This window comes from Schistocerca gregaria, chromosome 4 (assembly GCF_023897955.1).
Source record: "Schistocerca gregaria isolate iqSchGreg1 chromosome 4, iqSchGreg1.2, whole genome shotgun sequence".
Lineage (NCBI taxonomy): Eukaryota > Metazoa > Arthropoda > Insecta > Orthoptera > Acrididae > Schistocerca > Schistocerca gregaria.
Genome location: NC_064923.1, coordinates 410622041 through 410647211, shown reverse-complemented (window position 1 = coordinate 410647211; position 25171 = coordinate 410622041). Strand labels below are relative to the sequence as shown.

The 25171-nt window shown below is 39.7% G+C and overlaps 2 protein-coding genes across 5 annotated transcripts in view; one reads left to right on the top strand and one right to left on the bottom strand.

Annotated features, from left to right (window-relative positions):
• The window catches only part of LOC126268123 (dnaJ homolog subfamily C member 7), an 89120-nt gene extending 68123 nt beyond the window's left edge, over positions 1-20997 (bottom strand). Inside the window, exons 1-2 of the mRNA XM_049973650.1 lie at positions 20916-20997; positions 8557-8645 (exon numbers count right to left, since the gene is read on the bottom strand). Of these exons, the coding sequence (XP_049829607.1) occupies positions 8557-8645; positions 20916-20992 (166 nt within the window). The 5' untranslated portion in view covers positions 20993-20997. The remainder of the gene's footprint in view (positions 1-8556; positions 8646-20915) is intronic.
• A 102-nt stretch (positions 20998-21099) lies between these two features.
• Positions 21100-25171, top strand: part of LOC126268124 (cyclin-Y) — a 60514-nt gene continuing 56442 nt past the window's right edge. Inside the window, exon 1 of one of the 4 annotated variants that reach the window (XM_049973653.1) lies at positions 21100-21479. The gene's annotated coding sequence lies outside the window, so the exon portion shown is untranslated. The remainder of the gene's footprint in view (positions 21480-25171) is intronic. The other 3 variants (XM_049973652.1, XM_049973654.1, XM_049973651.1) reach the window with 3 other exon arrangements.

Below are 25171 nucleotides of genomic sequence, written 5' to 3'. Positions count from 1 at the left end.
TGTAATGTTCGGATACAGTATTACTAGTGTCCTGCTCGTCACAGGCAAGTCATTTAAATATCTGGGCACAGCATTGTAGAGCAAACCGAGGTGGAATGAGCATGTGAGAACTGTGGTAGGAAACGTGAATGGTTGACTTCGGTTTATTGGGATAGTTTTAGGAAAGAGTGCTTCACCTGCAAACGAGACCACTTATAGGATGCTGGTGCGACCTATTCTAGAGAACTGCTCAAGTGTTCGGTATTCGTACCAGGTGGGATTGAAGGAAGACACTGAAACAATTCAGAGGAGGGTGCTAGATTTGTTACAGATAGGTTCAAACAACACGTATGTGTTATGGAGATAATTTGGGAACTTAAAAGGAAATCCCTGAAGGGAAGGTGACGTTCTTCTCAAGAAACACTATTGAGAAAATTTAGAGAACCGGCATTTGAAGCTGACTGCCAAACCATTCTACTGCCACCAACATAAATTGCACATAAGGCAACAAAGATAAGAGAAATTAGGGCTTGTATGAAGGCATATAGACACTAGTTTTTCCCTCGCTTTATTTGAGAATGGAACAGGAAAGGAAATGACAAGTAGTGGTACAGGGTACCCTGTGCCATACATCATATGGTGGCAAGCGGGATATCTATGTAGATGTCGTAATGTCTCTTGCAGCGGTCTCTCCGCGATATTTTCAGAAATCTTATAAATTATATAACTCAGTACATATCTCGAAATATCTCTTCTTATCTTACCGATTCCTAAACTTTAATATACGATGATTATCAACGCAAAATAGTTTCAAGCCCTATTATTCCTTGGAGCATCCATTTACTCCATGGAATAGCTTCTCTGCTATTTTTTTCTTATGAAAAGGCCCAAGACACTATCCAAATTGAACCCTGCCTGCAACAGTTCCGTCCTCCATCACAGCGGGACCCACCTCCTCTTCCTCAAAATCACCCTCTCCAAACCTTCCAGGAATTTCTCACTTCCAGCCTTGCCTCTCAATCTTTCTTGAAAAACCTTAATCCTACTCCCAACATCACCACAGCCGAATCCCAGGCTATCCGTGATCTGAAAGCTGACCGATCCATCATCATTCTTCCGGCTGACAAGGGTTCCACGACTGTGGTACTTGATCGTCGGGAGTATGTGGCTGAGGGACTGCGTCAGCTTTCAGACAACTCTACATACAAAGTTTGCCGAAGTAATCCCATTCCTGATGTCCAGGCGGAGCTTCAAGGAATCCTCAGAACCTTAGGCCCCCTACAAAACCTTTCACCTGACTCCATCAAACTCCTCACCCCACCGTCACCTCGCACTCCTACCTTCTACCTACTTCCTAAAATTCACAAACCCAAACATCCTGGCCGCCCCATTGTAGCTGGTTACCAAGCCCCCACAGAACGTATCTCTGCCTACGTAGATCAACACCTTCAACCCATTACATGCAGTCTCCCATCCTTCATCAAAGACACCAACCACTTTCTCGAACGCCTGGAATCCGTACCCAGTCTGTTACCCCCAGAAACCATCCTGGTAACCATTGATGCCACTTCCCTATACACAAATATCCCACACGTCCAGGGCCTCGCTGCAATGGAGCACTTCCTTTCACGCCGATCACCTGCCACCCTACCTAAAACCTCTTTCCTCGTCACCTTAGCCAGCTTCATCCTGACCCACAACTTCTTCTCTTTTGAAGGCCAGACATACCAACAATTAAAGGGAACAGCCATGGGTACCAGGATGGCCCCCTCGTATGCCAACCTATTTATGGGTCGCTTAGAGGAAGCCTTCTTGGTTACCCAAGCCTGCCAACCCAAAGTTTGGTACAGATTTATTGATGACATCTTCATGATCTGGACTCACAGTGAAGAACAACTCCAGAATTTCCTCTCCAACCTCAACTCCTTTGGTTCCATCAGATTCACCTGGTCCTACTCCAAATCCCATGCCACTTTCCTAGATGTTGACCTCCATTTGTCCAATGGCCAGCTGCACACATCCGTCCACATCAAACCCACCAACAAGCAACAGTACCTCCATTATGACAGCTGCCACCCATTCCATATCAAACGGTCCCTTCCCTACAGCCTAGGCCTTCGTGGCAAACGAATCTGCTCCAGTCCTGAATCCCTCGACCATTACACCAACAACCTGAAAACAGCTTTCGCATCCCGCAACTACCCTCCCAACCTGATACAGAAGCAGATAACCAGAGCCACTTCCTCATCCCCTCAAACCCAGAACCTCTCACAGAAGAACCCCAAAAGTGCCCCACTTGTAACAGAATACTTCCCGGGACTGGATCAGACCTTGAATGTGGCTCTCCAGCAGGGATACGACTTCCTAAAATCCTGCCCCGAAATGAGATCCATCCTTCATGAAATCCTCCCCACTCCACCAAGAGTGTCTTTCCGCCGTCCACCTAACCTTCGTAACCTCTTGGTTCATCCCTATGAAATCCCCAAACCACCTCCCCTACCCTCTGGCTCCTACCCTTGCAACCGCCCCCGGTGTAAAACCTGTCCTATGCACCCTCCCACCACCACCTACTCCAGTCCTGTAACCCGGAAGGTGTACACAATCAAAGGGAGAGCCACATGTGAAAGCACCCACGTGATTTACCAACTGACCTGCCTGCACTGTGATGCTTTCTATGTGGGAATGACCAGCAACAAACTGTCCATTCGCATGAATGGACACAGGCAGACAGTGTTTGTTGGTAATGAGGATCACCCTGTGGCTAAACATGCCTTGATGCACGGCCAGCACATCTTGGCACAGTGTTACACCGTCCGAGTTATCTGGATACTTCCCACCAACACCAACCTATCCGAACTCCGGAGATGGGAACTCGCCCTTCAGTATATCCTCTCTTCTCGATATCCGCCAGGCCTCAACCTCCGCTAATTTCAAGTTGCCGCCGCTCATACCTCACCTGTCTTTCAACAACTTCTTTGCCTCTGTACTTCCGCCTCGACTGACATCTCTGCCCTTAACTCTTTGCCTTTAAATATGTCTGCTTGTGTCTGTGTATGTGCGGATGGATATGTGTGTGTGTGTGTGTGTGTGTGTGTGTGTGTGTGTGTGTGTGTGTGTGTGTGTGTGTGTGTGTGTGTGTGTGCGCGCGAGTGTACACCTGTCCTTTTTTTTCCCCTAAGGGAAGTCTTTCCGCTCCCGGGATTGGAATGACTCCTTACCCTCTCCCTTAAAACCCACACCCTTTCATTTTTCCCTCTCCTTCCTTCTTTCCTGACGAAGCAACTGCCAGTTGCGAAAGCTCGTAATTCTGTGTGTGTGTTTATGTGTTTTGTTCATGTGCCTGTCTGCCGGCGCTTTCCCGCTTGGTAAGTCTTGGAATCTTTATTTTTAATATATTTAACTGGTTATTATTGACAGTGTCTGCTTACTACGCTGTGTTGCACGGGATCAGTGGGGAACGTCTGATTAACACTGGACGAACCTGCCGTTTTGTGTGCTCAAGATATCCAGTTCATTATTTTAAAAAAATAGGCTAACACAGTCTTACCAGCAGATCTCCGGTCTTCCCCATGCGATCACCGAAAGTTAATAATTATTACAAATGTTTTCAAGAGATCGATTGACAATTTTTGTCGCAATGAGACTTCAAAATTGATTCACTGCCTTATGGAACTTAAGTTAAGCTCAATTTAATCAGGATAGAACAGTATTGAACTGTGTGAATGTGATAAGCCTGCTTTGTGAATGAAAAATCCCTTAATATAGGCATGTTTTTACTATCCTGATCAGTGAAGCTAAATCAGGCCGGTGTGAGAGAGGTTTTAAATTTTAGAGCCCACAAAAAATTATTAAAATGTACATGTGGATGAAAATAGGTAGGAGCTCCAATGTTGCTCACTTCGCCCAATAGCAGTCAGTCTTATCAATAGGGAAGGAGATTTTCAATGAAATGCTACCTGGAACCCAGCACTGGCTGCCATTAAATTAAAACAGAGAAAACAGAACTTTCAATTCATGTCTTGACACAATACACTGCTGATATTTAATTTAGCTTTCAACCAAAGGAGTGTCAGGCAGCACAGTTGTTGCCTACAGCACGCAAATGAAAGGCCTTCCTGAAGCACCCAGCAGGGAGCACTAGGAGCACCACTTTCCTCCAACTTTGACTGTCTTCCCTCACATGCGTATTGGCTGCTTCCGATTTTATAAATTTTGCTGCCACCGCGCAATCATCAGCCACGTCTTGCAGCTGTGACAGCACAACATCTATCACCACCTGACATCGAGCAGTTGCCTCAATGAAATATGAGAATTACACAATATGATCTGACAGGAAACCCAAGAAGCTTATTTGCAACAGATCTGTCAGGGAAGCCTGAAAAGTCACATCTCCAGTCATCAATAAGGAGAACACTGAGCTCATTAAGTTTGTTTGGCAGTGACTGAACATTGTGATGAGCTAATTTTATAACAATTTTTCTTTTGTTTTATTTCATCATCTGTGGATGATCATTATTCAGAACTGACTATTTTGTTTCCTAAACCTTGTACAGAACAATGGAAAAATGGTAGACTGTTCTCATCTGTGTTTAAACCTGTGTGAGGTAGAGGCCTATTTGAATCACACACACTGTCACTGAGTGGTGTAACAGTGGTGGAGAGATTTATTAACATAAAAAAACATTCCTCTAGTCTTGCTGATGCACTCTCTCGGCAGTTTGTTGTTATTTTTCCCAAGAGCCCATGATTTTTGTCATTGAGGGTTATATCCTCTGTAGCACAGTATTGCACATTCAATTTGCTGCTTACTATTTCTTTGACCTGCATACTACAAAGTTCTTCCCTAATTTCTTGATGTGTGGACCCAAGGATGTGGAATTTTCTTCCTAAACAGCTTATGTTGACAAAAATTACATATCTTGGATCTCTTCATTTGTACTACACACTATTTATACATGAATAACTGGTAAGTCGTGATGGTGTGGGACAGAAAAGACAATCAGATTTGAGCTTCTCGGCTAATAGTGTCTTTTGAGTGGGGTCAAAAGATCTTTAGCTTAATATCTTACAACATCAATTGTTCCTGCCAAGAACATGAAGTTGGTCTGTTGAACCTGTTGCCTTGTCATGATTCATAGAATTCAATGCCTTAAATTTAGCATCTGGTGTCACTATGCTGGTTATAATATGCCTGGTTCTAGATTTCAGTTCAGCTGCTAGATACTGCCTTCACTGCCTATTCTAGGTGGCTGGTAGTTACTTGAACTTTCTTCCAAGCTTCAATCTCTCATTTGCTACAAGTTGATTTCTGCTACACTTTTTTTTTTGAAGAATAAGATCTTTATTATGGTATATAGCTGATGTTTCCACTCTACAACAATTTTCTTGACACTTCTGATGTTTTATTTCTTTCTTCAGAAAGATCACTTTTTAGAACATCTATATCACTTAACACCACTTTTATAATCTCATCTTTCACCTGCACTGCCAATGCTAAATATGCATTTTCTTCTTCTAAACAGTCTGAACATGGCCATTGAAAATAATCACTGATAAATTTTCGACATACTTTGGTGCACTTTTCATGCTACCAAAAGCTGCATTTAACACACTGAATTCCTTTGAGTACCCAAACTGTTTAATTTATTCCTATTTGGAGTGATGTGACTCTAGATCTACACCCAGTGCCATCTTGTACAATGTTGGAAGGAAATTTCCTGACGGTTCTGAACAGCATATAATGGGACTTTTCGAATGACAGTGAATTAGCTTTAAACCATTTATTAATGTCCATAAAAATTTGATTAACAGCCGTTTCTAAATCTGTACATGACTTCCTATTTATTGCGATGTTTGTATCACATGCAAGCAAAATAAACTTAACATCTGGGAATGTAACAGATGAGAAGTCATTAACAGAAAAAAATAATGGACCAAAGTTGGAATCTGCACATAATTACTTCCCAATGAGAAGAAGATGATTGCTTACTCCACAAGTATAGGTAAGATTTGATCCCTTTTGCAGCACTACCATTGACACCATATTATTATAATTTACTGAAGAGAATGCTATGTTTCACATAGTCAAAGGCTTTTGACAGGTCACAGAATATTTTTTTAAAAACACCAGCAAAAGTGAAATTGGTTCATAGCTCGCAGTATCTCCTCATCCACCATTCTTGTAAAAAGGCTTAATTTCAGTATATCTTAACCAGTCTGGGAATGTTCTTATAATAAGAGACTGATTACAAAAATTACTTAAGACATAACACAACTCTCACGAATGCTATTTGATTAATTTCGTTGATATGTTATCATACCCATTAGAATACTTTGATTTTAGGGATTTTATGATGGATGCTACTTCTTTGGGAGAAGTGAGTGTTATTCCCATTTTACTTTAGTCATTTGTAGATATTGGTCTCAGCTATTCCCTTGCACTCTTTACTGTACCTGATAACCCCAAGTTGTCAGTAACAGAGAAAGTAATTGTTTAAAAGGTTTTCAACACTACAGCATTTGTTACCAATATCTCATTTTTTAGAGCTATTATGTTCATCTTCCTTCCTGGCCCCATGTCACTGAGTTCACTGAGGAGAGAGGGGAAAGAAAGGGAAGAAGGGAAAGCGGATTTAGTTACTCACAACCCAGGTTATGAAGCAACAGGGAAAGGGAAACAGGGAGGGTAGCAAGGATGGAGGCACATTCTCCGCCAGAGTTTCGATAACCTCTCATTGTGCCCTGAAATAAGAAATGTCCTGCCCACTATCCTTCCCACCCTTCCCACAGTGGTATTCTGCCATTCACCAAACCTACACAATATAGTTGTAGATCCTTTCACAACCAATGCTTCCAATCCCTTGCCTCATAGCTCTTATCCCTGTAATAGACCTAGACGCAAGATCTGTCCCAGACATCCCCCACCGCCATCTGGTCACTAATATCACCTATCCCATCAAAGGCAGGGCTACCTGTAAAACCTGTCATGTGATTTTCAAGCTAAGCTGCAACCACTGTGCTGCATTCTATGTAGGCATGACAACCAACACAAGCTGTTTGCATGAATGGCCACTGACAAGCTGTGGCCAAGAAACAAGTGTACCACACTGTTGCTGAACACACTTCCAAACATGATATCCTTCATTTCAATGACTACTTCACAGCCTGTGCTGTATGTATCCTTCCCCCCAACACCAGCTTTTCTGAATTGCACAGGTGGGAAGTTTCCTTGTAATACATGCTACGTTCCTGTAACCCTCCTGGCCTTAACCTTTGTTAGTCACTGCCCTCACTCATCCAGCCCCTTCCCCATTCCAGCTCTACACAGCTTTCATTCCACCACTACACCCAGTCTCTTTATTTTTCTCCTTTGCCACTTGCCACACTGCCCCCCCCCCTCCTCCTCACATTTCCTTGTGTAAACGAACTGCTGTGCCATTACTAACGCATCTGGTGTCTTAAAACCACTGGAAGTAAGCCTCGCTTATGTACGAGAGGTTTTTTTGTTACTCTAGTGCGAAGAAACTGACACATGCTAACGCGCCGAAAGTTAAATTTTTTTGCTAATCACTGTGCTAAACATTTAACCCATGTAACAAATCACACAACAGAAATTATCATTGTGACTACCCATACAGATGTGTCATTCAGATGCATACAGGCCTACCCAGCTGTAGAAAAAACTGCAGAACAGTAGTTTTGCGTTGGATACACACAGATTTAGCAGTTCCGACAGGAGTGCAAGGTCACCTCAGTATGGCTCTGACTTTTTAATGCACACAATTGCAGTGCGCAGTACAGCCCTTGAAAACTTTAACGGAATGCATCATTTTATTTTACATTGTTTGGAATGAGGAAAAAGTAATGGAAGAAAGTAAGCCCACTTACAATGAAGCTAATCACATAATATCTTTAGACAAATATAAAAAATAATGTCTCTTTTTTGTTAAGTTGCAAGATCAATTTCACACCTATCAAAATTTTAATCATTAATGACATGCAATTTCTGGAGAAAATGATTTTTATGAATATACCTTTGGTTGTCTATCCAAGAATCATTTTGCAATGCTGTAGGATTTTTCAGCTAAACACAAGGGAAAAAATGTCACATATAAAGACATATGAACACAAACAATGTGTGTTTAAAGAGGACACTCCAGTATTTGCCTGAAGTGATCTCAGTAGTACGGAAGTACGGAAACCAAGATCACCTTCCAGCATCTAAGGCCAGTATCTTAACAAGTGCGTAACCTCATTTGGTTAATGAGAAATTGAACATAGGGGGGAGGGGGTGAAAAGAGCTGACAAAGAAAAAGTTGGAAGATACATTTGTGTACAGTTCAAATTACAACACCTATTTCCTACTTCCTTTCCACTTGTCCCTCTGCTTCAACTTCCTTTTCACGATTAAAAAAAAAAAAAAGTTAAAAGTTTGAGGTACTCTCTCATGTCTGCATACTACTGACAAATGGTTTTCTCCTTCTAGTGAAAGAGTGTTTTTTTAACTCATGTGTATAATTTGTAACTTTTTTTATATAGTTTCCGTTCAAGAAATAAATATGATAAATTTGGACTCACCTATTGCTTCTGTATAGTATGGAATGGCTTGTATGTACTTTTTTGTTTTGTATAATTGATTGCCCGTTTCCTTTTTGATCTCTGCCAACCTGGAAAAGAATAATAATGTGGAGCATAAAAATTTCACAATATGTGTAGATAAAAGTTATAGTTGAAAATTGTTACAGACTAATCTAGTTATATTCTGAAGTGGTGTAGTACAAGAAATTTGGATATCAAGACACTGCAAGGTCTACAAAAGGGGGTTGTTAGGAATATTGTTTGAATGCCCTCAATAAAATGTATGCCTGAACCTACAGAATAAAATATACTGATGACACTATGGGTCTATAAAACTATTGTGTTGGTGGGAAACTACAGTGCATTATTAAATATGGAAGTACATGGCCATACCGCAGGAAAAAGAATAACTATATACGTTAACTATGAACCTAAGGAACCTTTACATGCCAATTTAACACCGATTATGGTGTGGTCTTTTCACGTGAAGATCATAAAAGAAGTACATGAACATAAATAAATTAATATTTCAACTTTTCCACATTGAATTAGATAAGATTTGGTGAATTAATATGAAATCTACGTACTGAAAGAAATATACTACATATGGAAATGCATTCTGTACTGGACTTACTAACAGCTTCAATGGAAGAATGTAGCTGCTGCTGTTCTGCATCAGGAACCACTGGACATACGAGAGCATAAAGTACACCAGAGAAGTGAAGTGAACTGTTGAGTGAAGCTCAGAACATGATTCTGTGCAGGTTCATACACAACTTGCCACGGGGAGTGAAAAAGACAAGATAAATCCACATTTATACTCCATAAATAGCTTTATGCTGTATGGTGGAATGTACTTAATGTACCACTCTTACTTCTGCCTTTTCCTGTTCCAGTTGAAAGAGGCGGCAGGGAAACATGGTTGAAAAGCCCAAATAAGAGCTCAAATATCTCTAATATTACATTCATGATCATTTCAGGAGATATATGTAAGAGAAAATAGGTATGTACACATCTAACAGTGCCTCACAGTGTGGTGCACAACAATCCTCTTGGGCTTGAACGAATCTCTTCGTGACCCTTACACACTTGCTAAATGAACCCATTACAATTTGTTCCTCCTCTTCTTTTCCTTTATCAATTGTATCTGGTATAAATCATAGACTTAGGTGCAAAGTCAGTGATCAAGGTTGGCAAGGCTGTGTCCCATGCAATAAGAACTCTTATTTGTATTTCACAAGTGCATTTTTAAAAATGACTTATTGTCTACACACTAAGCTGGTTGTGATCTTCTACACAAGTATTAGACATCTGTTTGTTACATCACCACACAGTTTATGTCCATCATTTACTGTTGCTTTCTTTTGGGATGTAGTTCAGTATTTTCTTGAGTAGTATTTTGTCTTCGAGTTTATTCACACATTACTTCTGCTGTTCCCTACATTCAGTTAATTCCTCATTAACGGCAAATACATTCCACTCACACTAAGCATCTGCATTCTCCATTAAATCTCTCACTATCCTCAAGAATCTCCTCTCTTGTTGCTTATATTTTCCTGTCATTTTTTCTTTCATTTTTCTCAGTCAGCCTAGTTTCCTAACTTTTCAAGTATTGTAATTAAGTTCTCTGTTTATTGTTCCACATGTCACTTGAAATTCATACAGCTTTTCATCTATATCATTATAATAATCATAAATCATGTCACAGTCCAAATATTTATAATTAGACATTCTTACAAATGGCTTCAAGCACTATGGGACTTAACATCTGAAGTCATCAATCCCCTAAACTTAGAACTACTTAAACCTAACTAACCTAAGGACATCACACACATCCATGCCTGAGGCAGGATTCGAACCTGCGACCATAGCAGCAGTGCGGTTCCGGACTGAAGCATCTAGAACCGCTCGGCTTCAGTGGCTGGCTGACATTCTTTCAATTAGTTTGTTGGTACTTAGTATTTTTGACTACACTGGTTATTTATCTTGAAAAACTATAATTTATGTAATGAAATTTTAAGAGCGCATTCTGTAAATATTTGGTTTAGCTACTTTATGCTGATGAAGTTTTTCACTTTTTGGTATTATTACTTGATCATCTGCAAATAGCAAATCACTTAGATTAGTGTGTTTATCTAAATCAATTCCTGGATATTTTCTGATTTCCAACTGAAAGGACATTGTCAATACAAATGTTAAAAAGACTGGTTGAAAGTGAACACCCAACTCAGTGTGATTAATTTTTATTCCATTTGTTCTTTTCTCTCCTGTATTTTATTATCTCTCTTGTTTTATAATGCAAACTTTTTGATTGTCCTTTTGAGCCATAGTGGGTAACCACTATCATTCACTATTACCCGTAATTTAGTTGGATCAATTCAATTGAGATGTTTTCAAAATAAATAAAAACAATGTTTGTTTCAAGTTTAAATTCTTTTCATTGTTCTACGAGAAATTTTATTGTAAAAATGTTGTCACCACATGAATGACATTTCCTAAAGCCACTTCAATGATCTTTTAGAAGTGGCTTAGCTTGAACTGTTATTCTATTGTTCAACTTGGAGTAGATTTTGAGCACAGTATTCAACAGACTAATGGCTATATGGTTCCAAAATCTGCTTCTATTGCCCTTTTTGAACAGATGTAACCCACCTGTATTCCATAGGCTTGGTACTTTGCACCACTGCCATCAAATATTGGTAAGATGTAATAATCTGAGACGAAAGGAAGTTCCCATGTATTTGATTAATTTTGTATTTATTCAATCTGTTTTTGCAGCTTGCCTCCTCCTCTTGTGTTCATTTTGTGGTTCATCCACTTTCTTCACCGAAACACAAAATTCACAATGTCTACACCACAACTCTTGTTACCATCTGATCCACTGATCTTTAATTACATCAAGTTTTGCTCTCTCTGCTTCTGACCAGTATTCAAACAATTATGGAGTTATTGACTATCACTGTAATATTGACTGTTCTCTTTCATATTTCTGAACCCCCACCCCCTTAAAAATCTCAAATGTGTAGTGTGATGATAGAAAAGTCGTACCTCTCATGGGCAGGAAGTGCGTGTTACCTGGAGACTCAAATGTGAAATCTGCTGCCAGTGAAGCTACACCTCTCCACGACAAACGTGAAATATTATTAATGCAAGTGAACACCCCAAATGTTAACAATTCACAGAAAGGCACAGCAGTTGTGGAACAACAAACACCAGAAATAAGTGAAACAGCAGCAGCATCATTATCATCAGAAGTGGCAGCAGCAGCAGCTGCTGCTGCTGCAGCAACACAACAATGCTTAAGGAGGAGCCAAAGGAAAATTACATGTGTCATTCAGTGATAATTTTTTATGGTTTCAAGCCAAAAAGAAAATCAAAATATGCAAAACTAGCCTCCTAACTCACAGATAAGTCACGGCAACATATTTTTAAACAATCAGGGTCTTGAAAGTAAATTTGAAATTCTGGTGGACTCATTGCCACAGAATAATTATTCTTTCTTATGTATATCTGAACAGTGGCTTAAACCAAAACAAATACAATACTATGTACCAGAAGGTTATAAACATGGAAACAGTTTTTGCATATCTCAGTACCGTAATGTTGGTACTGTTATCTATGTTTCAAATGAAATACAGTGTAGAACACTAGATCTCAGTTGGGCATGTGTAGGGAAACACTTTGAAATTACTGGGATCATGTGTGATATAATGAAACTTATCACAGTATGTGTCTACCATTTCCCTGACTCAGATGATAAACTTTTTTAGATGATTTAGACAGTGTACTCTGCTACACAACAAAGTAGAAACAACATGTAACTGTAATTGGGGGTGACTTTAATTCAAGCTTTGATGTAACATGTAACAAACCCAGTGTAAATAAGTTACTGAATATGCTAAGGCAGCACAACTTCCATCATGTAAATTCGGAACCAACAAGACTAAAAGCATGCTTGGATAATGCTTTTGACAACTGTGCTCATGATATGTATTCCACCAAAGTAAAGGAACTTGTTTTCTCAGACCACTCCATATTAACAGTAGAATTAAGACATTTTATAAAAGGGGATGAGAGCAAGGCTGCACAAAAGTTAACAAAATCTAATACCTTAATATTAACAAAACACAATCTCAGAAAACTAACACCAACTGAGCATAACAAATTGGGACAAATTATTTCAAAACTGTGATTCCAGTGCCCAAACAGTTTATGAAACATTCCACAATTACTTAATAGGCACTTTAAAAGCCCATCTTGTTTAAAAGAAATATCATAAAACAATAAGGGGTAAATTGTGGTACACCAAAGAACTGGAGAACCTCAAAAATAAGCTACTGCTGTTGAAGTGCCTTGGCAAAAGTAAATAATTCTAATGAAATTAAGGATCTTGAAAAAAACACTAAGAAACTGTATAAGAAAGAGTTACAATTGGTGAAACAAAGATGCACCACAAATCTCATAAAAAATAGTAAAAACAAATGCAAAACAGTCTGGTCAGTAATTAATACTGTTAAAGGTGAAGTCAGAAACTTTGATAAGACAGTCCCAATACTAGCAGATACATTCAACAAATATTTTGTAAGCTGTGCTGATGATATCAAAATGTTGATCAGTAAACCCAAAGTGTAACATGTATAGATTATCTTAAGAGTGCAAACCTAAATCATAATAGGGCCAGATCATCAATGAAACACTTTAAAGAGGTACGCCGACATGAAGTTCTTAAAATAGTCAAATACATGAAACATTTATACAAAACATATTTTTAATACGTCAATCTATTGAAAGAAATCATGCATTACATTGCAGCACCATTAACATATTCTATAAAAATGTGTCTCATAGAAGGGGTTTTTCCTGATCCTCTCAAACTATCCAAGGTGACTACAGTCTTTAAGAAAGGTATCAAATCAGATGCTGCAAACTACAGACCAATTTCACTAATTCCAGTACTAGGAAAAGTCTTTGAAGGCATAATAAATCAGCAGATGTATGAGTACCTAGAACTAAATGATATGTTAAGTGCATCACAGTTTGGTTACAGAAAAGGAAGGTCAGCTATACATCCACAGAGTTCTTAGAGACAATTTAGCAGCATTCGAGGACCATGCTCACACACAGGTAACCTTATATGATCTGAGCAAAGCCTTTGACTGTGTTGACCATTCACTTTTGCTCTCTAAACTTAGTACTACGGAATATGTGATAAAAGTTTAAAACTCGTCAAATCATACCTCAATAAAAGGAAACAGGTGATGAGTACAGGAAGTCATCTGTCAAACACACTCGAGGTTCAACACAGAGTGCCGAAGGGATCTAAATTGGGACCACTTCTCTTTCTTGAACGCATAAATGACTTATCAGGAAAGAGAGATGTAAAGATGTATATGTCTGCAGATGATAGAACTTTCTATCTACAAACCATAAGTATTTAATAACCTTGTAAGTGGTATGAAATTTGCAAAAGAAAATGCATCATGGTTTAATGCAAATGGTCTAGTATTAAATCAGGAAAAGACTCAGAATATGTGGTTCAGTCTATCAAAGACTACAAAAATAGAAAAACAAAAGGCAAAGTTTTTAGGTATCATACTTGACAACAGTCTAACATGGAACTCTCATGTTGATCACATAGTGGTTAGGTTGTCAAGAGTTATATATCTATTGAGGAGACTGATGCGTTGTGTGACATTTGAGTATGTAACGACAGTGTACTTTGCCTTTTTTCAATCTGTTTTAATGTATGGGTTAATATTCTGGGGAAACAGCAGAGAAATAAATGAAATTATGGTGATCCAGAAAAAAAAGCAATCAGAGTAATGGCTAAGGTAGATAATAGGACACATTGTAAACCATTGTTCATTAAATATAGAATTTTAACAGTTATTAACTTATATATTCTTGACAGCATTAACTACATTACTTGCTGAACTATCTAATTTAAGTGTAACAAATCAAAGGCATGATTACTATACAAGAACCTGTACTTCTCTGCTGTTGCCACAAAACAAAATTGCTAAAACCAACAATAGTCATAAGTATATGGCAATTAAAATACATAACAAATTGTCTAAGAATGTGTCAATCAAGCCTGACAAATTATTTAAAGGAAATGTACATAGCTTTTTGTTAACTAATCCATTCTATTCTTTAGAAGAATTTTTAGAAAGGTCCAATATCAACTTAAATACGTAAAAATTTATAGGTTAAGTGAACTGACGAAGTCTATTGCATGTAATAATGCTGAATGACCAATAAGGAATCTGAATCTTCCCTCTATCTCCATCCCAAAAAACTGGCAATTTCACTGTTCCACTTTCAAACACTTTCTTTTTATTTAGTCTGTTAGTAGCCTTCAAAAAAGGTTTTTAGAGGAGCAATTGTGGATAAATAAATGACACCTCAAAATGTTAATGAAAAACTAACAAAATTTAGCTGATCAGCAATAAATTATAAGGGTTTCACTGGATGTGACCCCCTACAAGAGTTCAGGACAGCCAAGTGGCGAGTCAGTGGTGACGACCTGTTTCATGCCCAAAGTGTCAATGAGACAACATCCAATTAACATCCATTTATTGACAAGAGTTTTACAGTTATTCAGTCTCCTCTTCAGCATGGTTTGGTAGCAGTCTTGCCACATCCACATTGCAGGAAAGTGCCAATTGGCACATCAGTGCCTACCACGAAATATGCAGTCTAGACCAGGGGACTGTCCCATGGTCCAACTGGTAAGATGTTGCCTACACAAGCACTGCTATGGAGCGGTGGCACTAGGCGTCCTACTCCCAAATCAAACAGCTTGCAGTCAGTCAGATCCATTCTTCATTCACAGGAGATCTGATCTGTCCTCTCTTCAGTCAGTCACCACTATGACTGGCAGGAATGGGAGTTGAAGTCTGCCGACCCCCCCCTCCCCCCATGAATTGACACAGTAAGGCCATTTTTATATTCTGATTTTGTCTGCCACACTGATCTGAGCAGATAATCAGTCATTTTATTTTGTTTGGACATTATATTTAATGTAATACATGAGACACAATCTAATTTCTTGTGGTCCTCGGGATGCTTTGCCCTCACTCCAGGCATACATGGTAGCTTTCTTGCTACATAGATCGTGTATTCCAAGGCAGTATGCCCACAATTGCCACTTGTACTAACAGAAATGTGAAATAATTTGTGTGAAAGTCATGGTTAAAGCAGGCTCAGACATGGTAATTGGATGTCTCTATAGGCCCCCTGGCTCAGCAGCTGTTGTGACTGAGCACCTGAAGGATAATTTGGATATTATTTCGAGTAGATTTCCCCACCATGTTTTAGTTCTGGGTGGAGATTTTAATTTGCCGGATATAGACTGGGAGATTCAAGCGTTCATAATGGGTGGCAGGGACAAAGAATCCAGTGAATTATTTTAAGTGCTTTATCTGAAAACTATCTTGAGCAGTTAAATGAAGAACCGACTTGTAGTGATAACATATTAGACCTTCTGGTGACAAACAGACCCGAACTATTTGAAACAGTTAATGCAGAACAGGGAATCAGTGATCATAAAGCAGTTACTGCATCGATGATTTCAGCCATAAATGGAAATATTAAAAATGTAGGAAGATTTTTCTGTTTAGCAAAAGTGACAAAAAGCAGATTACAGAGTACCTGATGGCTCAATGCAAAAGTTTTGTCTCAAGTACAGATAGTGTTGAGCATCAGTGGACAAAGTTCAAAACCATCGTACAATATGCGTTAGATGAGTATGTGCCAAGCAAGATCGTAAGAGATGGAAAAGAGCCACCGTGGTACAACAACCGAGTTAGGAAACTGCTGCGGAAGCAAATGGAACTTCACAGCAAACATAAACATAGTCAAAGCCTTGCAGACAAACAAAAATTACGCGAAGGGAAATGTAGTGTGAGGAGGGCTATGCGAGAGGCGTTCAATGAATTCGAAAGTAAAGTTCTATGTACTGACTTGGCAGAAAATCCTAAGAAATATTGGTTGTATGTCAAAGCGGTAGGTGGATCAAAACAAAATGTCAAGACACTCTGTGGCCAAAATGGTACTGAAACAGAGGATGACAGACTAAAGGCCGAAATACTAAATGTCTTTTTCCAAAGCTGTTTCACAGAGGAGGACTGCACTGTAGTTCCTTCTCTAGATTGTCGCACAGATGACAAAATGGTAGATATCAAAATAGACGACAGAGGGATAGAGAAACAATTAAAATTGCTCAGAAGAGGAAAGGCCTCTGGACCTGATGGAATACCAGTTCGATTTTACACAGAGTATGCAAAGGAACTTGCCCACCCCCGCCCCCCCCCCCCCTTCTTGCAGCGGTGTACCATAGGTCTCTAGAAGAGCGTAGCGTTTCAAAGGATTGGAAAAGGGCACAGGCCATCCCCGTTTTCAAGAAGGGACGTTGAACAGATGTACAGAACTATAGACCTATAACTCTAACGTTGATCAGTTGTAGAATTTTGGAACACGTATTATGTTCCAGTATAATGACTTTTCTGGAGACTAGAAATCTACTCTGTAGGAATCAGCATGGGTTTTGAAAAAGACAATATTCGTGCACGAGACTCGGAGGGCCATAGACACACTTTCCCAGGTAGATGCCGTGTTTCTTGGCTTCCGCAAGGCGTTCGATACAGTTCCCCAGAGTCGTTTAATGAACCAAGTAAGAGCATATGGACTATCAGACCAATTGTGTGATTGGATTGAAGAGTTCCTAGATAATAGAAAGCGGCATGTCATTCTCAATGGAGAGAAGTCTTCCGAAGTAAAAGTGATTTCAGGTGTGCCGCAGGGGAGTGTCGTAGGACCGTTGCTATTCACAATATACATAAATGACTTTGTGGATGACATCAGAAGTTCACCGAGGCTTTCTGCAGATGATGCTGTGGTGTATCGACAGGTTGTAACAATGGAAAATTGTACTGAAATGCAGGAGGATCTGCAGCGAACTGATGCATGGTGCAGGGAATGGCAATTGAATCTCAATGTAGACAAGTGTAATGTGCTGCGAATACATAGAAAGATAGTTCCCTTATCATTTAGCTACAAAATAGCAGGTCAGCAACTGGAAGCAGTTAATTCCATAAATTATCTGGGAGTACGCATTAGGAGTGATTTAAAATGGAATGATCATATAAAGTTGATCGTTGATAAAGCAGATACCAGACTGAGATTCATTGGAAGAATCCTAAGGAAATGCAATCCGAAAACAAAGGAAGTAGGTTACAGTACGCGTGTTCGCCCACTGCTTGAATACTGCTCAGCAGTGTGGGATCCGTACCAGGTAGGGTTGATAGAAGAGATAGAGAAGATCCAAAGGAGAGCAGCACGTTTTGTTACAGGATCATTTAGTAATTGCAAAAGCGTTACGGAGATGATAGATAAACTCCAGTGGAAGACTCTGCAGGAGAGACGCTCACTAGGGGCTTTTGTTAAAGTTTCGAGAACATACCTTCACCGAAGAGTCCAGCAGTATATTGCTCCCTCCTATGTATATCTCGTGAAGAGACCTTGAGGATAAAATCAGAGAGATTAGAGCCCACACAGAATCATACCGACACTCCTTTCCACGGACAATGTGACACTGGGATAGAAAGGAGAACCGATAGAGGTACTCACGGTACCTTCCGCCACACACTGTTGGGTGGCTTGTGGAGTATGGATGTAGATACATGTCATTAAGTACCAGTATCGGTATAGTCCTCATCAAATCAAAGGCAATCATGGTCGCATCATTGTCCTGATGCCTCCCTTGTGCTGGATCGCAATGCACTCCTGTCCGCATGCTCTCAGCCTTTCGTTTATGTAACTCTCTTTTACGTTCCCATTTCCCCTTCTCTTCCACAGTGTCGGCTGCAGCATGTTTGATGTTGCAGAGGTCACATTTATGGCAATACCTGACTGAACATTTAGTTTGAGACTGGATCATCATGCTCAGCTTTATATAAATGGTATAACTTCCCCATGTTCAAGTCTGGTGACAAATACTTCCCATCCACTGTTTCATTCATTCGTGCATAATGGCTCTGTTATGTTGGAAACCATTTTATGAAGCTCTCTACCACAAAAGTCTTCGCTAGTTGTGTTTTGTTCCTAGCAAGGCATGCGCCTCACTTATCGATGGGTGGGGTCTGGTGCTCCACTTTTTGCAAAAGAACCCTTGTAATCCAACCATCAAATATCTGCAAAATGTTCTTAAAGAACATTTTATACACCTTCACATCCACTCCCTCTTCATTCTGGAAATGGTACAAGCGTGTTGTTGCTCATTGGGACTCTGTAATATCAGAGGAATGTATGTGTGCCGCAGGGACTACCTTCACCACGGCAAAAATGTGTGCCGACTGCAAGTAGAAACTAGTTAATGCGTAGAATGAGTCAAACAGATGTTGCTGGTGCTCAGGTGAAAAATGTCAACCACGTTCCCTATGACGTGCATGCTCCGAGCGTGGGACTATTCTTTGGTACTTCATTTCCCTTCATGCTACTGTATTCTTCCCCTTTTTATCACTTTTCTCTTTGAATGTACTGCACCCACAGGTGTGCAATCCAGACTCATTTTCTTCCTCATTTCCCTGCAATTATGGTACCAGTGCTGCGATCTCCTCCGACATGTCCTTGGTTGACATAATGGGTGTGGTATCCTTCGATGTATTGGGCAGATTGGGCTCTGCTAACATGACATTCCATCTCTAAGGCATTGCTCGTAGTGTCCAATTCAAACAGGTCTGAAATGGAAATGTTCCGTATCTGCACCAGTGTCCATATAAAATCGTACAAGTCCAACAAGGGAATATAACACAATCCCTACGCCGCAATGGGGCTTTGACATTGTCACCGGGGCTACTGCACCTGTCGTTCCTTGGTGTGCACGCGCACGCACGCATGACCATTCAGTGGCGTAAGTCACTATTGCGCCGCGTTTCGTATGGCACTGCACGCTACAAAAACAACTGACACTACCACATTGTCCATGATGTCCAAATACATGTCTGGTGTAATGGTAGAGCGTTAAGTGATGTTCTGTGTGAATATCTCATTTTTTTTCCAAAAATGTGGGTTAGGCCACTATTGCACTGATCGCCTGAAATATGGTTTCTAATCTGTGATTATAACTCTTTGAAGCATGTTCTTAAAGGGGACTGACAAAGAACAAATGGATTAATCAAGTGAGAAATGAAAGCCTGGAGTCAATAATTAATGCCTAATAAAGGCTGTAATGAAAAAGAGACCAAATGAGGAGAAAAAAAATTGAGTTTAAAATGAGAAGTGCTGAAAGAAAGCATAAGCATTCCTCAAATACATTTAACATCTGCAGCTCTAACACTTCCTCTGGTTAACTTTTATGCTGTCTCTTTATAACGAAATACTTTGAGAGTGTGTGTGTGTGTGTGTGTGTGTGTGTGTGTGTGTGTGTGTGTGTGTGTGTGTGTGTGTGTGTGTGCCACAACACACAAACTATAGGCAATTTACCAATTGTGACATTTTCACAACACTTAGAAGCTGGTAAAACATGTCTTGGATAAAGTGCAAAAGTGAGGATTATGGAAGGGGCATTAACAACTAGTGAGTGAGGTAAGAAACTATTTAGGTGCATTAAGTTAAAAACAGGTGTGAAAACTGTTTTATGAAACCTATTTTGTTAGAAAACGAAATGTTTCAAATAACTCTCGAGTATTCTTAATGCAATGTCAATTTATCATCACACAAGGTACAGAATTTTTTTAAAAAAAACTAGCCTAACTACGCCTACTTCTATACATTTTACACAGACTTATGATTAATTACCGACGAATGCAGTTTTTGTGGCGCGGGAAAAAAAAGGTTACTGGTGAGTGAGTACGTTTACGTCTGTTTTACATAACTTGAAATTCAACATTAGTTAAAACTACGTATAAATTCTGTTTTCTTAAGGGATTTTGTTACCGGCGAAAGACCGTGATTACCAAAAAGGGCTGCCAATATCTACAGTTCACCCCAGGATTTCTGATTTTGATTAATAACTAAATTTTAAAACGCAGTTACTATTACCATATTACAGCATACAACTACGTAACTCTACATAGGTCCTCGACAGTCGTCTCTCAGCTAGTAACAGCATTACAACGAAACAACATCGACTGAGCAATAGACAGTACTTTTTCCAGACAGTTTTAGTAAGCTGACTTTTCTCCTGAACGAATCACAAATTAGAGATCGGTCGGGAAAACAGAAAGATTGCTTGAACGTTGCACAATTCGGTGCGTTGTTTTGTGCCATATACGCTAGTCTCTGAATAACTGTAATATATTTTATGCACTTAACATTCTCATAACGCGAGTCAGACTAATATCACAAATTCCACTTACTCCTCTTCATTATGATCTACAATTTCCGGTGCACTTTCTGTTGGTGCCATCTCCAAATCAATCAATGTATCAGCCATGTTGCCCACTAGAACGCCAAGCTAGCAGAACACAATCCACTGGCAGTTCACGAATAGTATCTCTGGCAAGAACGGCCAAAGAAGTAGGTTTATATAATATTTCACACAATGGCCAATCAAAATCATGCAGTGGTATGTACAACTGTGGCTGGGTGGCAATGGCTGCCAAAGAAAGTTGTCGGTGGGGAAATACACAGTAAAGTTGCAGTAGGTGCGCTATGAGTGACGTCGGAGTGTTACAGGTTGTTTACACCAACACAGTAGTTATTTACAGTGTTTAATATTCAAGCGGTCAGTAACAATTGGAATATAAGAATGACGTTTGAGACCATGCCGGCAACCTAATTTTAGTGAGTAGGCGTAGTCCAGGTTTATGGCTCTGGATGCAGGTGTACAGGGACATAAACGGGTGGTATCGGAGTCTGTGTTGCAAGTGTCAGTTTTGATAAAGATGGTTTCATCAAATCACAGATATGAGAACGCAAAGGTAAGTGAACAGTTACTAGGACACTTGTTATTTTTTGACTATGGAAACCATAAAAAGCAAAGTAGTGGTTTGATTTATTATCTTCATCTTCGTTTTACCCACTTTGTAAGTTCTCTACTTTAAAATTTATCACATTCTTCACTAAGGAATGTTATGACTGCAAATTCAGTGTCTCATATGTGAACTATTATCTCAACCAATAGGTGCATAGATATCCATATCAGTCTACATAGTAAGGCTGCATCACGCCATGTTTGTTCTTTCTTTTTAATGTACACTCCCCTTCTGAATGAGACACTTGTTTGTAAAGATGTTCTGTGAGTCAATATTTGCAATTGCATTCTATGTTACATGTACAGTTGGCCCCTATCAGTTTGTTGCTCTGTTGGTAATTGTGGAATCAATAGTACACTTTATTCCAACACAGTTCAGTAGTCTACTTATTAGTACACATTGTGCATTACAGTTTTCTTTATTGCCATACATCCATCTTAACACCCTGGGTTGGGTGGAGCGATGCTGAATATTTAAGTTTCTCAAGGTAGGCTACCAAGCAAGTAAGAGATGACAAGCCTAATTATTTTAGTCCATATTAAATAGGACAGTTACAGTATGTTATGCTAGGTACTGACAGACTTGTGACCTACTTTCAAAGCCTAAGAGAAAAAGAATATTATTTAACCTCATTGCCTTGCGTGTGAAAAAAGTATTGGTCTCATTACTCACATTTGCAGTTTCAACAATGATTATGTCTGTCCAAGAAGCTAGTCTGGCAGTTTCTTTCCACAATACCCATGTGTCAGAAAATGTAGACATTATGGCATTGACACATTTCACACTAGCCTAAATGTATATAACCCATATATGGCTTTCTTAGATAGTGAGATGTGCATCACTCCATATTGGACTTTTCTCTCCCTCCTGCAATGAATTTATAGGTTTACATGTTCCGTAGTTAGGTTTCCTTGAAGAAATGTTCCAAATTGCAACACTGTAAGTTAGATCTAAGTAAGTATTGATGAAAAGATCTTCAAAATTGGTTCTAATGTGTTAGACTTGCATTTCTTCAAATGCCCATGAAAATCCTGCTTGTGACATTTTTCGTGCAACCAACAAGAATGCTTGTCTTTTTGAGTTTCGCCTTTGACATTTGTTTGTTGTGAAGTTACTAATTTAGGAGCAGTTGATAATAATTGTATCTCCCTCATTTCCCCTTTCCCTCCAGTAGGCAATTGAATAGATGGTGATACAATGCCTCATGATGAACCACGTTACAGAATAGAGCTGTATAAAATCTGTAGTGTGCTGTAGTAGTTAGACTCAATTAACTTTGTAACTGTAGGTTAAATTGGTATAGAGGGGGATGGGCGGGTTGCCAGTAAGCTGTCAGGATGCACTTGATGAGGCTCTGCGCATACCTACAAAACAGGGAGCACATGATTCTCAAGAAAGGACTAAGCTAAACTGATGGGTGGTCTCTTTGTGTCTGCTGGCTGAAACGTTAACTAGAAACAGCTGTCACATTTTCGACAATTTGTTTTCTTTGAAATCTACATTTGTAATTGGTGAACTACAGGTGTTTGTCAGACTTACATAGGCAGTTTTTTGTTATACTTTAATTTTATCGTTGAATGCTAGTAAGGGCTAGAAGAGTGCTATAACACATAAATGCCAGTAATCGTTATGATGCACTAATAGATTTTCCACAGAAATGTTTTCACATGCCTTTTCCCACCACCAGAACTTCTGAAAATTTGTGTCATGCAAATGCTACTCATTGGTAATGGGATAGCATACATCTCATCTGTAATGTAACTGCTAAGGAAAAAAGGCCACTGAGAACGAAGTTAGGAGATAGGGCTGGCCATGCCACAGGTACTCAATGATCAATCCAGTGCTGAGGAAGCACTTCATGCAAGAACGCCCAAACAGTGTTGGCGAAGTGTGGTGGAGCACCATCTTGCTGCCATCTCAGTTCATGAATGCTTGGTCTAGTCTGAAGTTCTTGGATGACAGGCACCCCTGTTTAACTCAAGGTAGGTTCCTCCATGATGCGAGCTTCCAGGAAGAATGGGTCAATTGGTACTTTGTATGTCATGCATTATTACTCCCAGGGACAGGAAATGAAATGAATGTATGGCATTTTTGGCTGGGAGACACTATCTGGTATTTTTCATCTGCCTAGTAAAAGTTTTTGTATTTTCTGCGTCAATGATGATTCTCTAAGCCATCCGGGAATTGAACCTGGACCTTCAACATAGCAATCAGGCACATTGACCAAGCAGCTACAAAGGCAGAAATCATATTCATTGATGACACTCGGGTTCTGTCTTTGCCAAAATTCACAACTCTCTCTGTTCACTGATCCCGGTGATGGAATTTGGCCTCATTAGGCCAGACTGTTCTCTACTGGCTGAGATTCACAGTACTGGCACTTTCATCAACCTGCTTGTTTATTTGAGTGATTGTGTCCTAGTGGGCTGCAGGTGGTCCAAATTCTTCTGACATTCAACAATGGATTTAGGATAAATTGTTTGTAACCAAGAAAAAGTGTACACATTTTACGTGCTGCTCAATAGAAAACCTTCTTCATGCCATTATGTGTGCTAACTGAGAAGAATGGCACCCTCAATGATGCTATCTATCGACCACTTGAAGTACTTGCGACTTTCCTTTGTGGATGGTTGTATGATTGTTTAATTAAGTTTGGTCTACCCTGTACTGTACAGTGTGTGGCTAAGGGTTAATAATGTTTCTGCATCATTATACTACTACTTTATTCTGTTGATAGCTGGGAGAATGTTTAGTGTTACACATACACTTTTTTTTGCGAGTTGCTTGATGTGGAGAAGTCTTTAGAAGTCAGCTGGTATTGACTTGTTCCGATAAGTTCCTATCTTCCTTAGCAAATTGTCTTGTGCGTCGAAGTATTTCATGTTAGTATTTTGTAATTTATAGCAGTAATATTTCACTACTCACAGGTCATAACTTACAAAGTTTGCTACTTCCCTCAATCACTTCCGATTATGGAAAAAGTGCAGAACACCAATACATGTTGTTTAACACACAAACACACACACAGAATTACTAGCTTTCGCAACCGATGGTTGCTTCTTCAGGAAGGAGAGGGAAAGACAAAAGGATGTGGGTTTTAAGGGAGAGGGTAAGGAGTCATTCCAATCCCGGGAGCGGAAAGACTTCCCTTAGGGGAAAAAAAGGACAGATGTACACTCGCGCGCACACACACACACACACACACACACACACACACACACACACACACACACACTGTCCTTTTCTTCCCCTAAGGGAAGTCTTTCCGCTCCCGGGATTGGAATGACTCCTTACCCTCTCCCTTAAAACCCACATCCTTTCGTCTTTCCCTCTCCTTCCTGAAGAAGCAACCATCGGTTGCGAAAGCTAGTAATTCTGTGTGTGTGTTTTGTTCATGTGCCTGTCTGCCAGCGCTTTCCCGCTTGGTAAGTCTTGGAATCTTTGTTTTTAATATATTTTTCCCATGTGGAAGTTTCTTTCTATTTTATATATATATATATATTAAAAACAAAGATTCCAAGACTTACCAAGCGGGAAAGCGCCGGCAGACAGGCACAATGATCAAAACACACAAACACACACACAGAATTACTAGCTTTCCCAACCGATGGTTGCTTCTTCGGGAAGGAGAGGGAAAG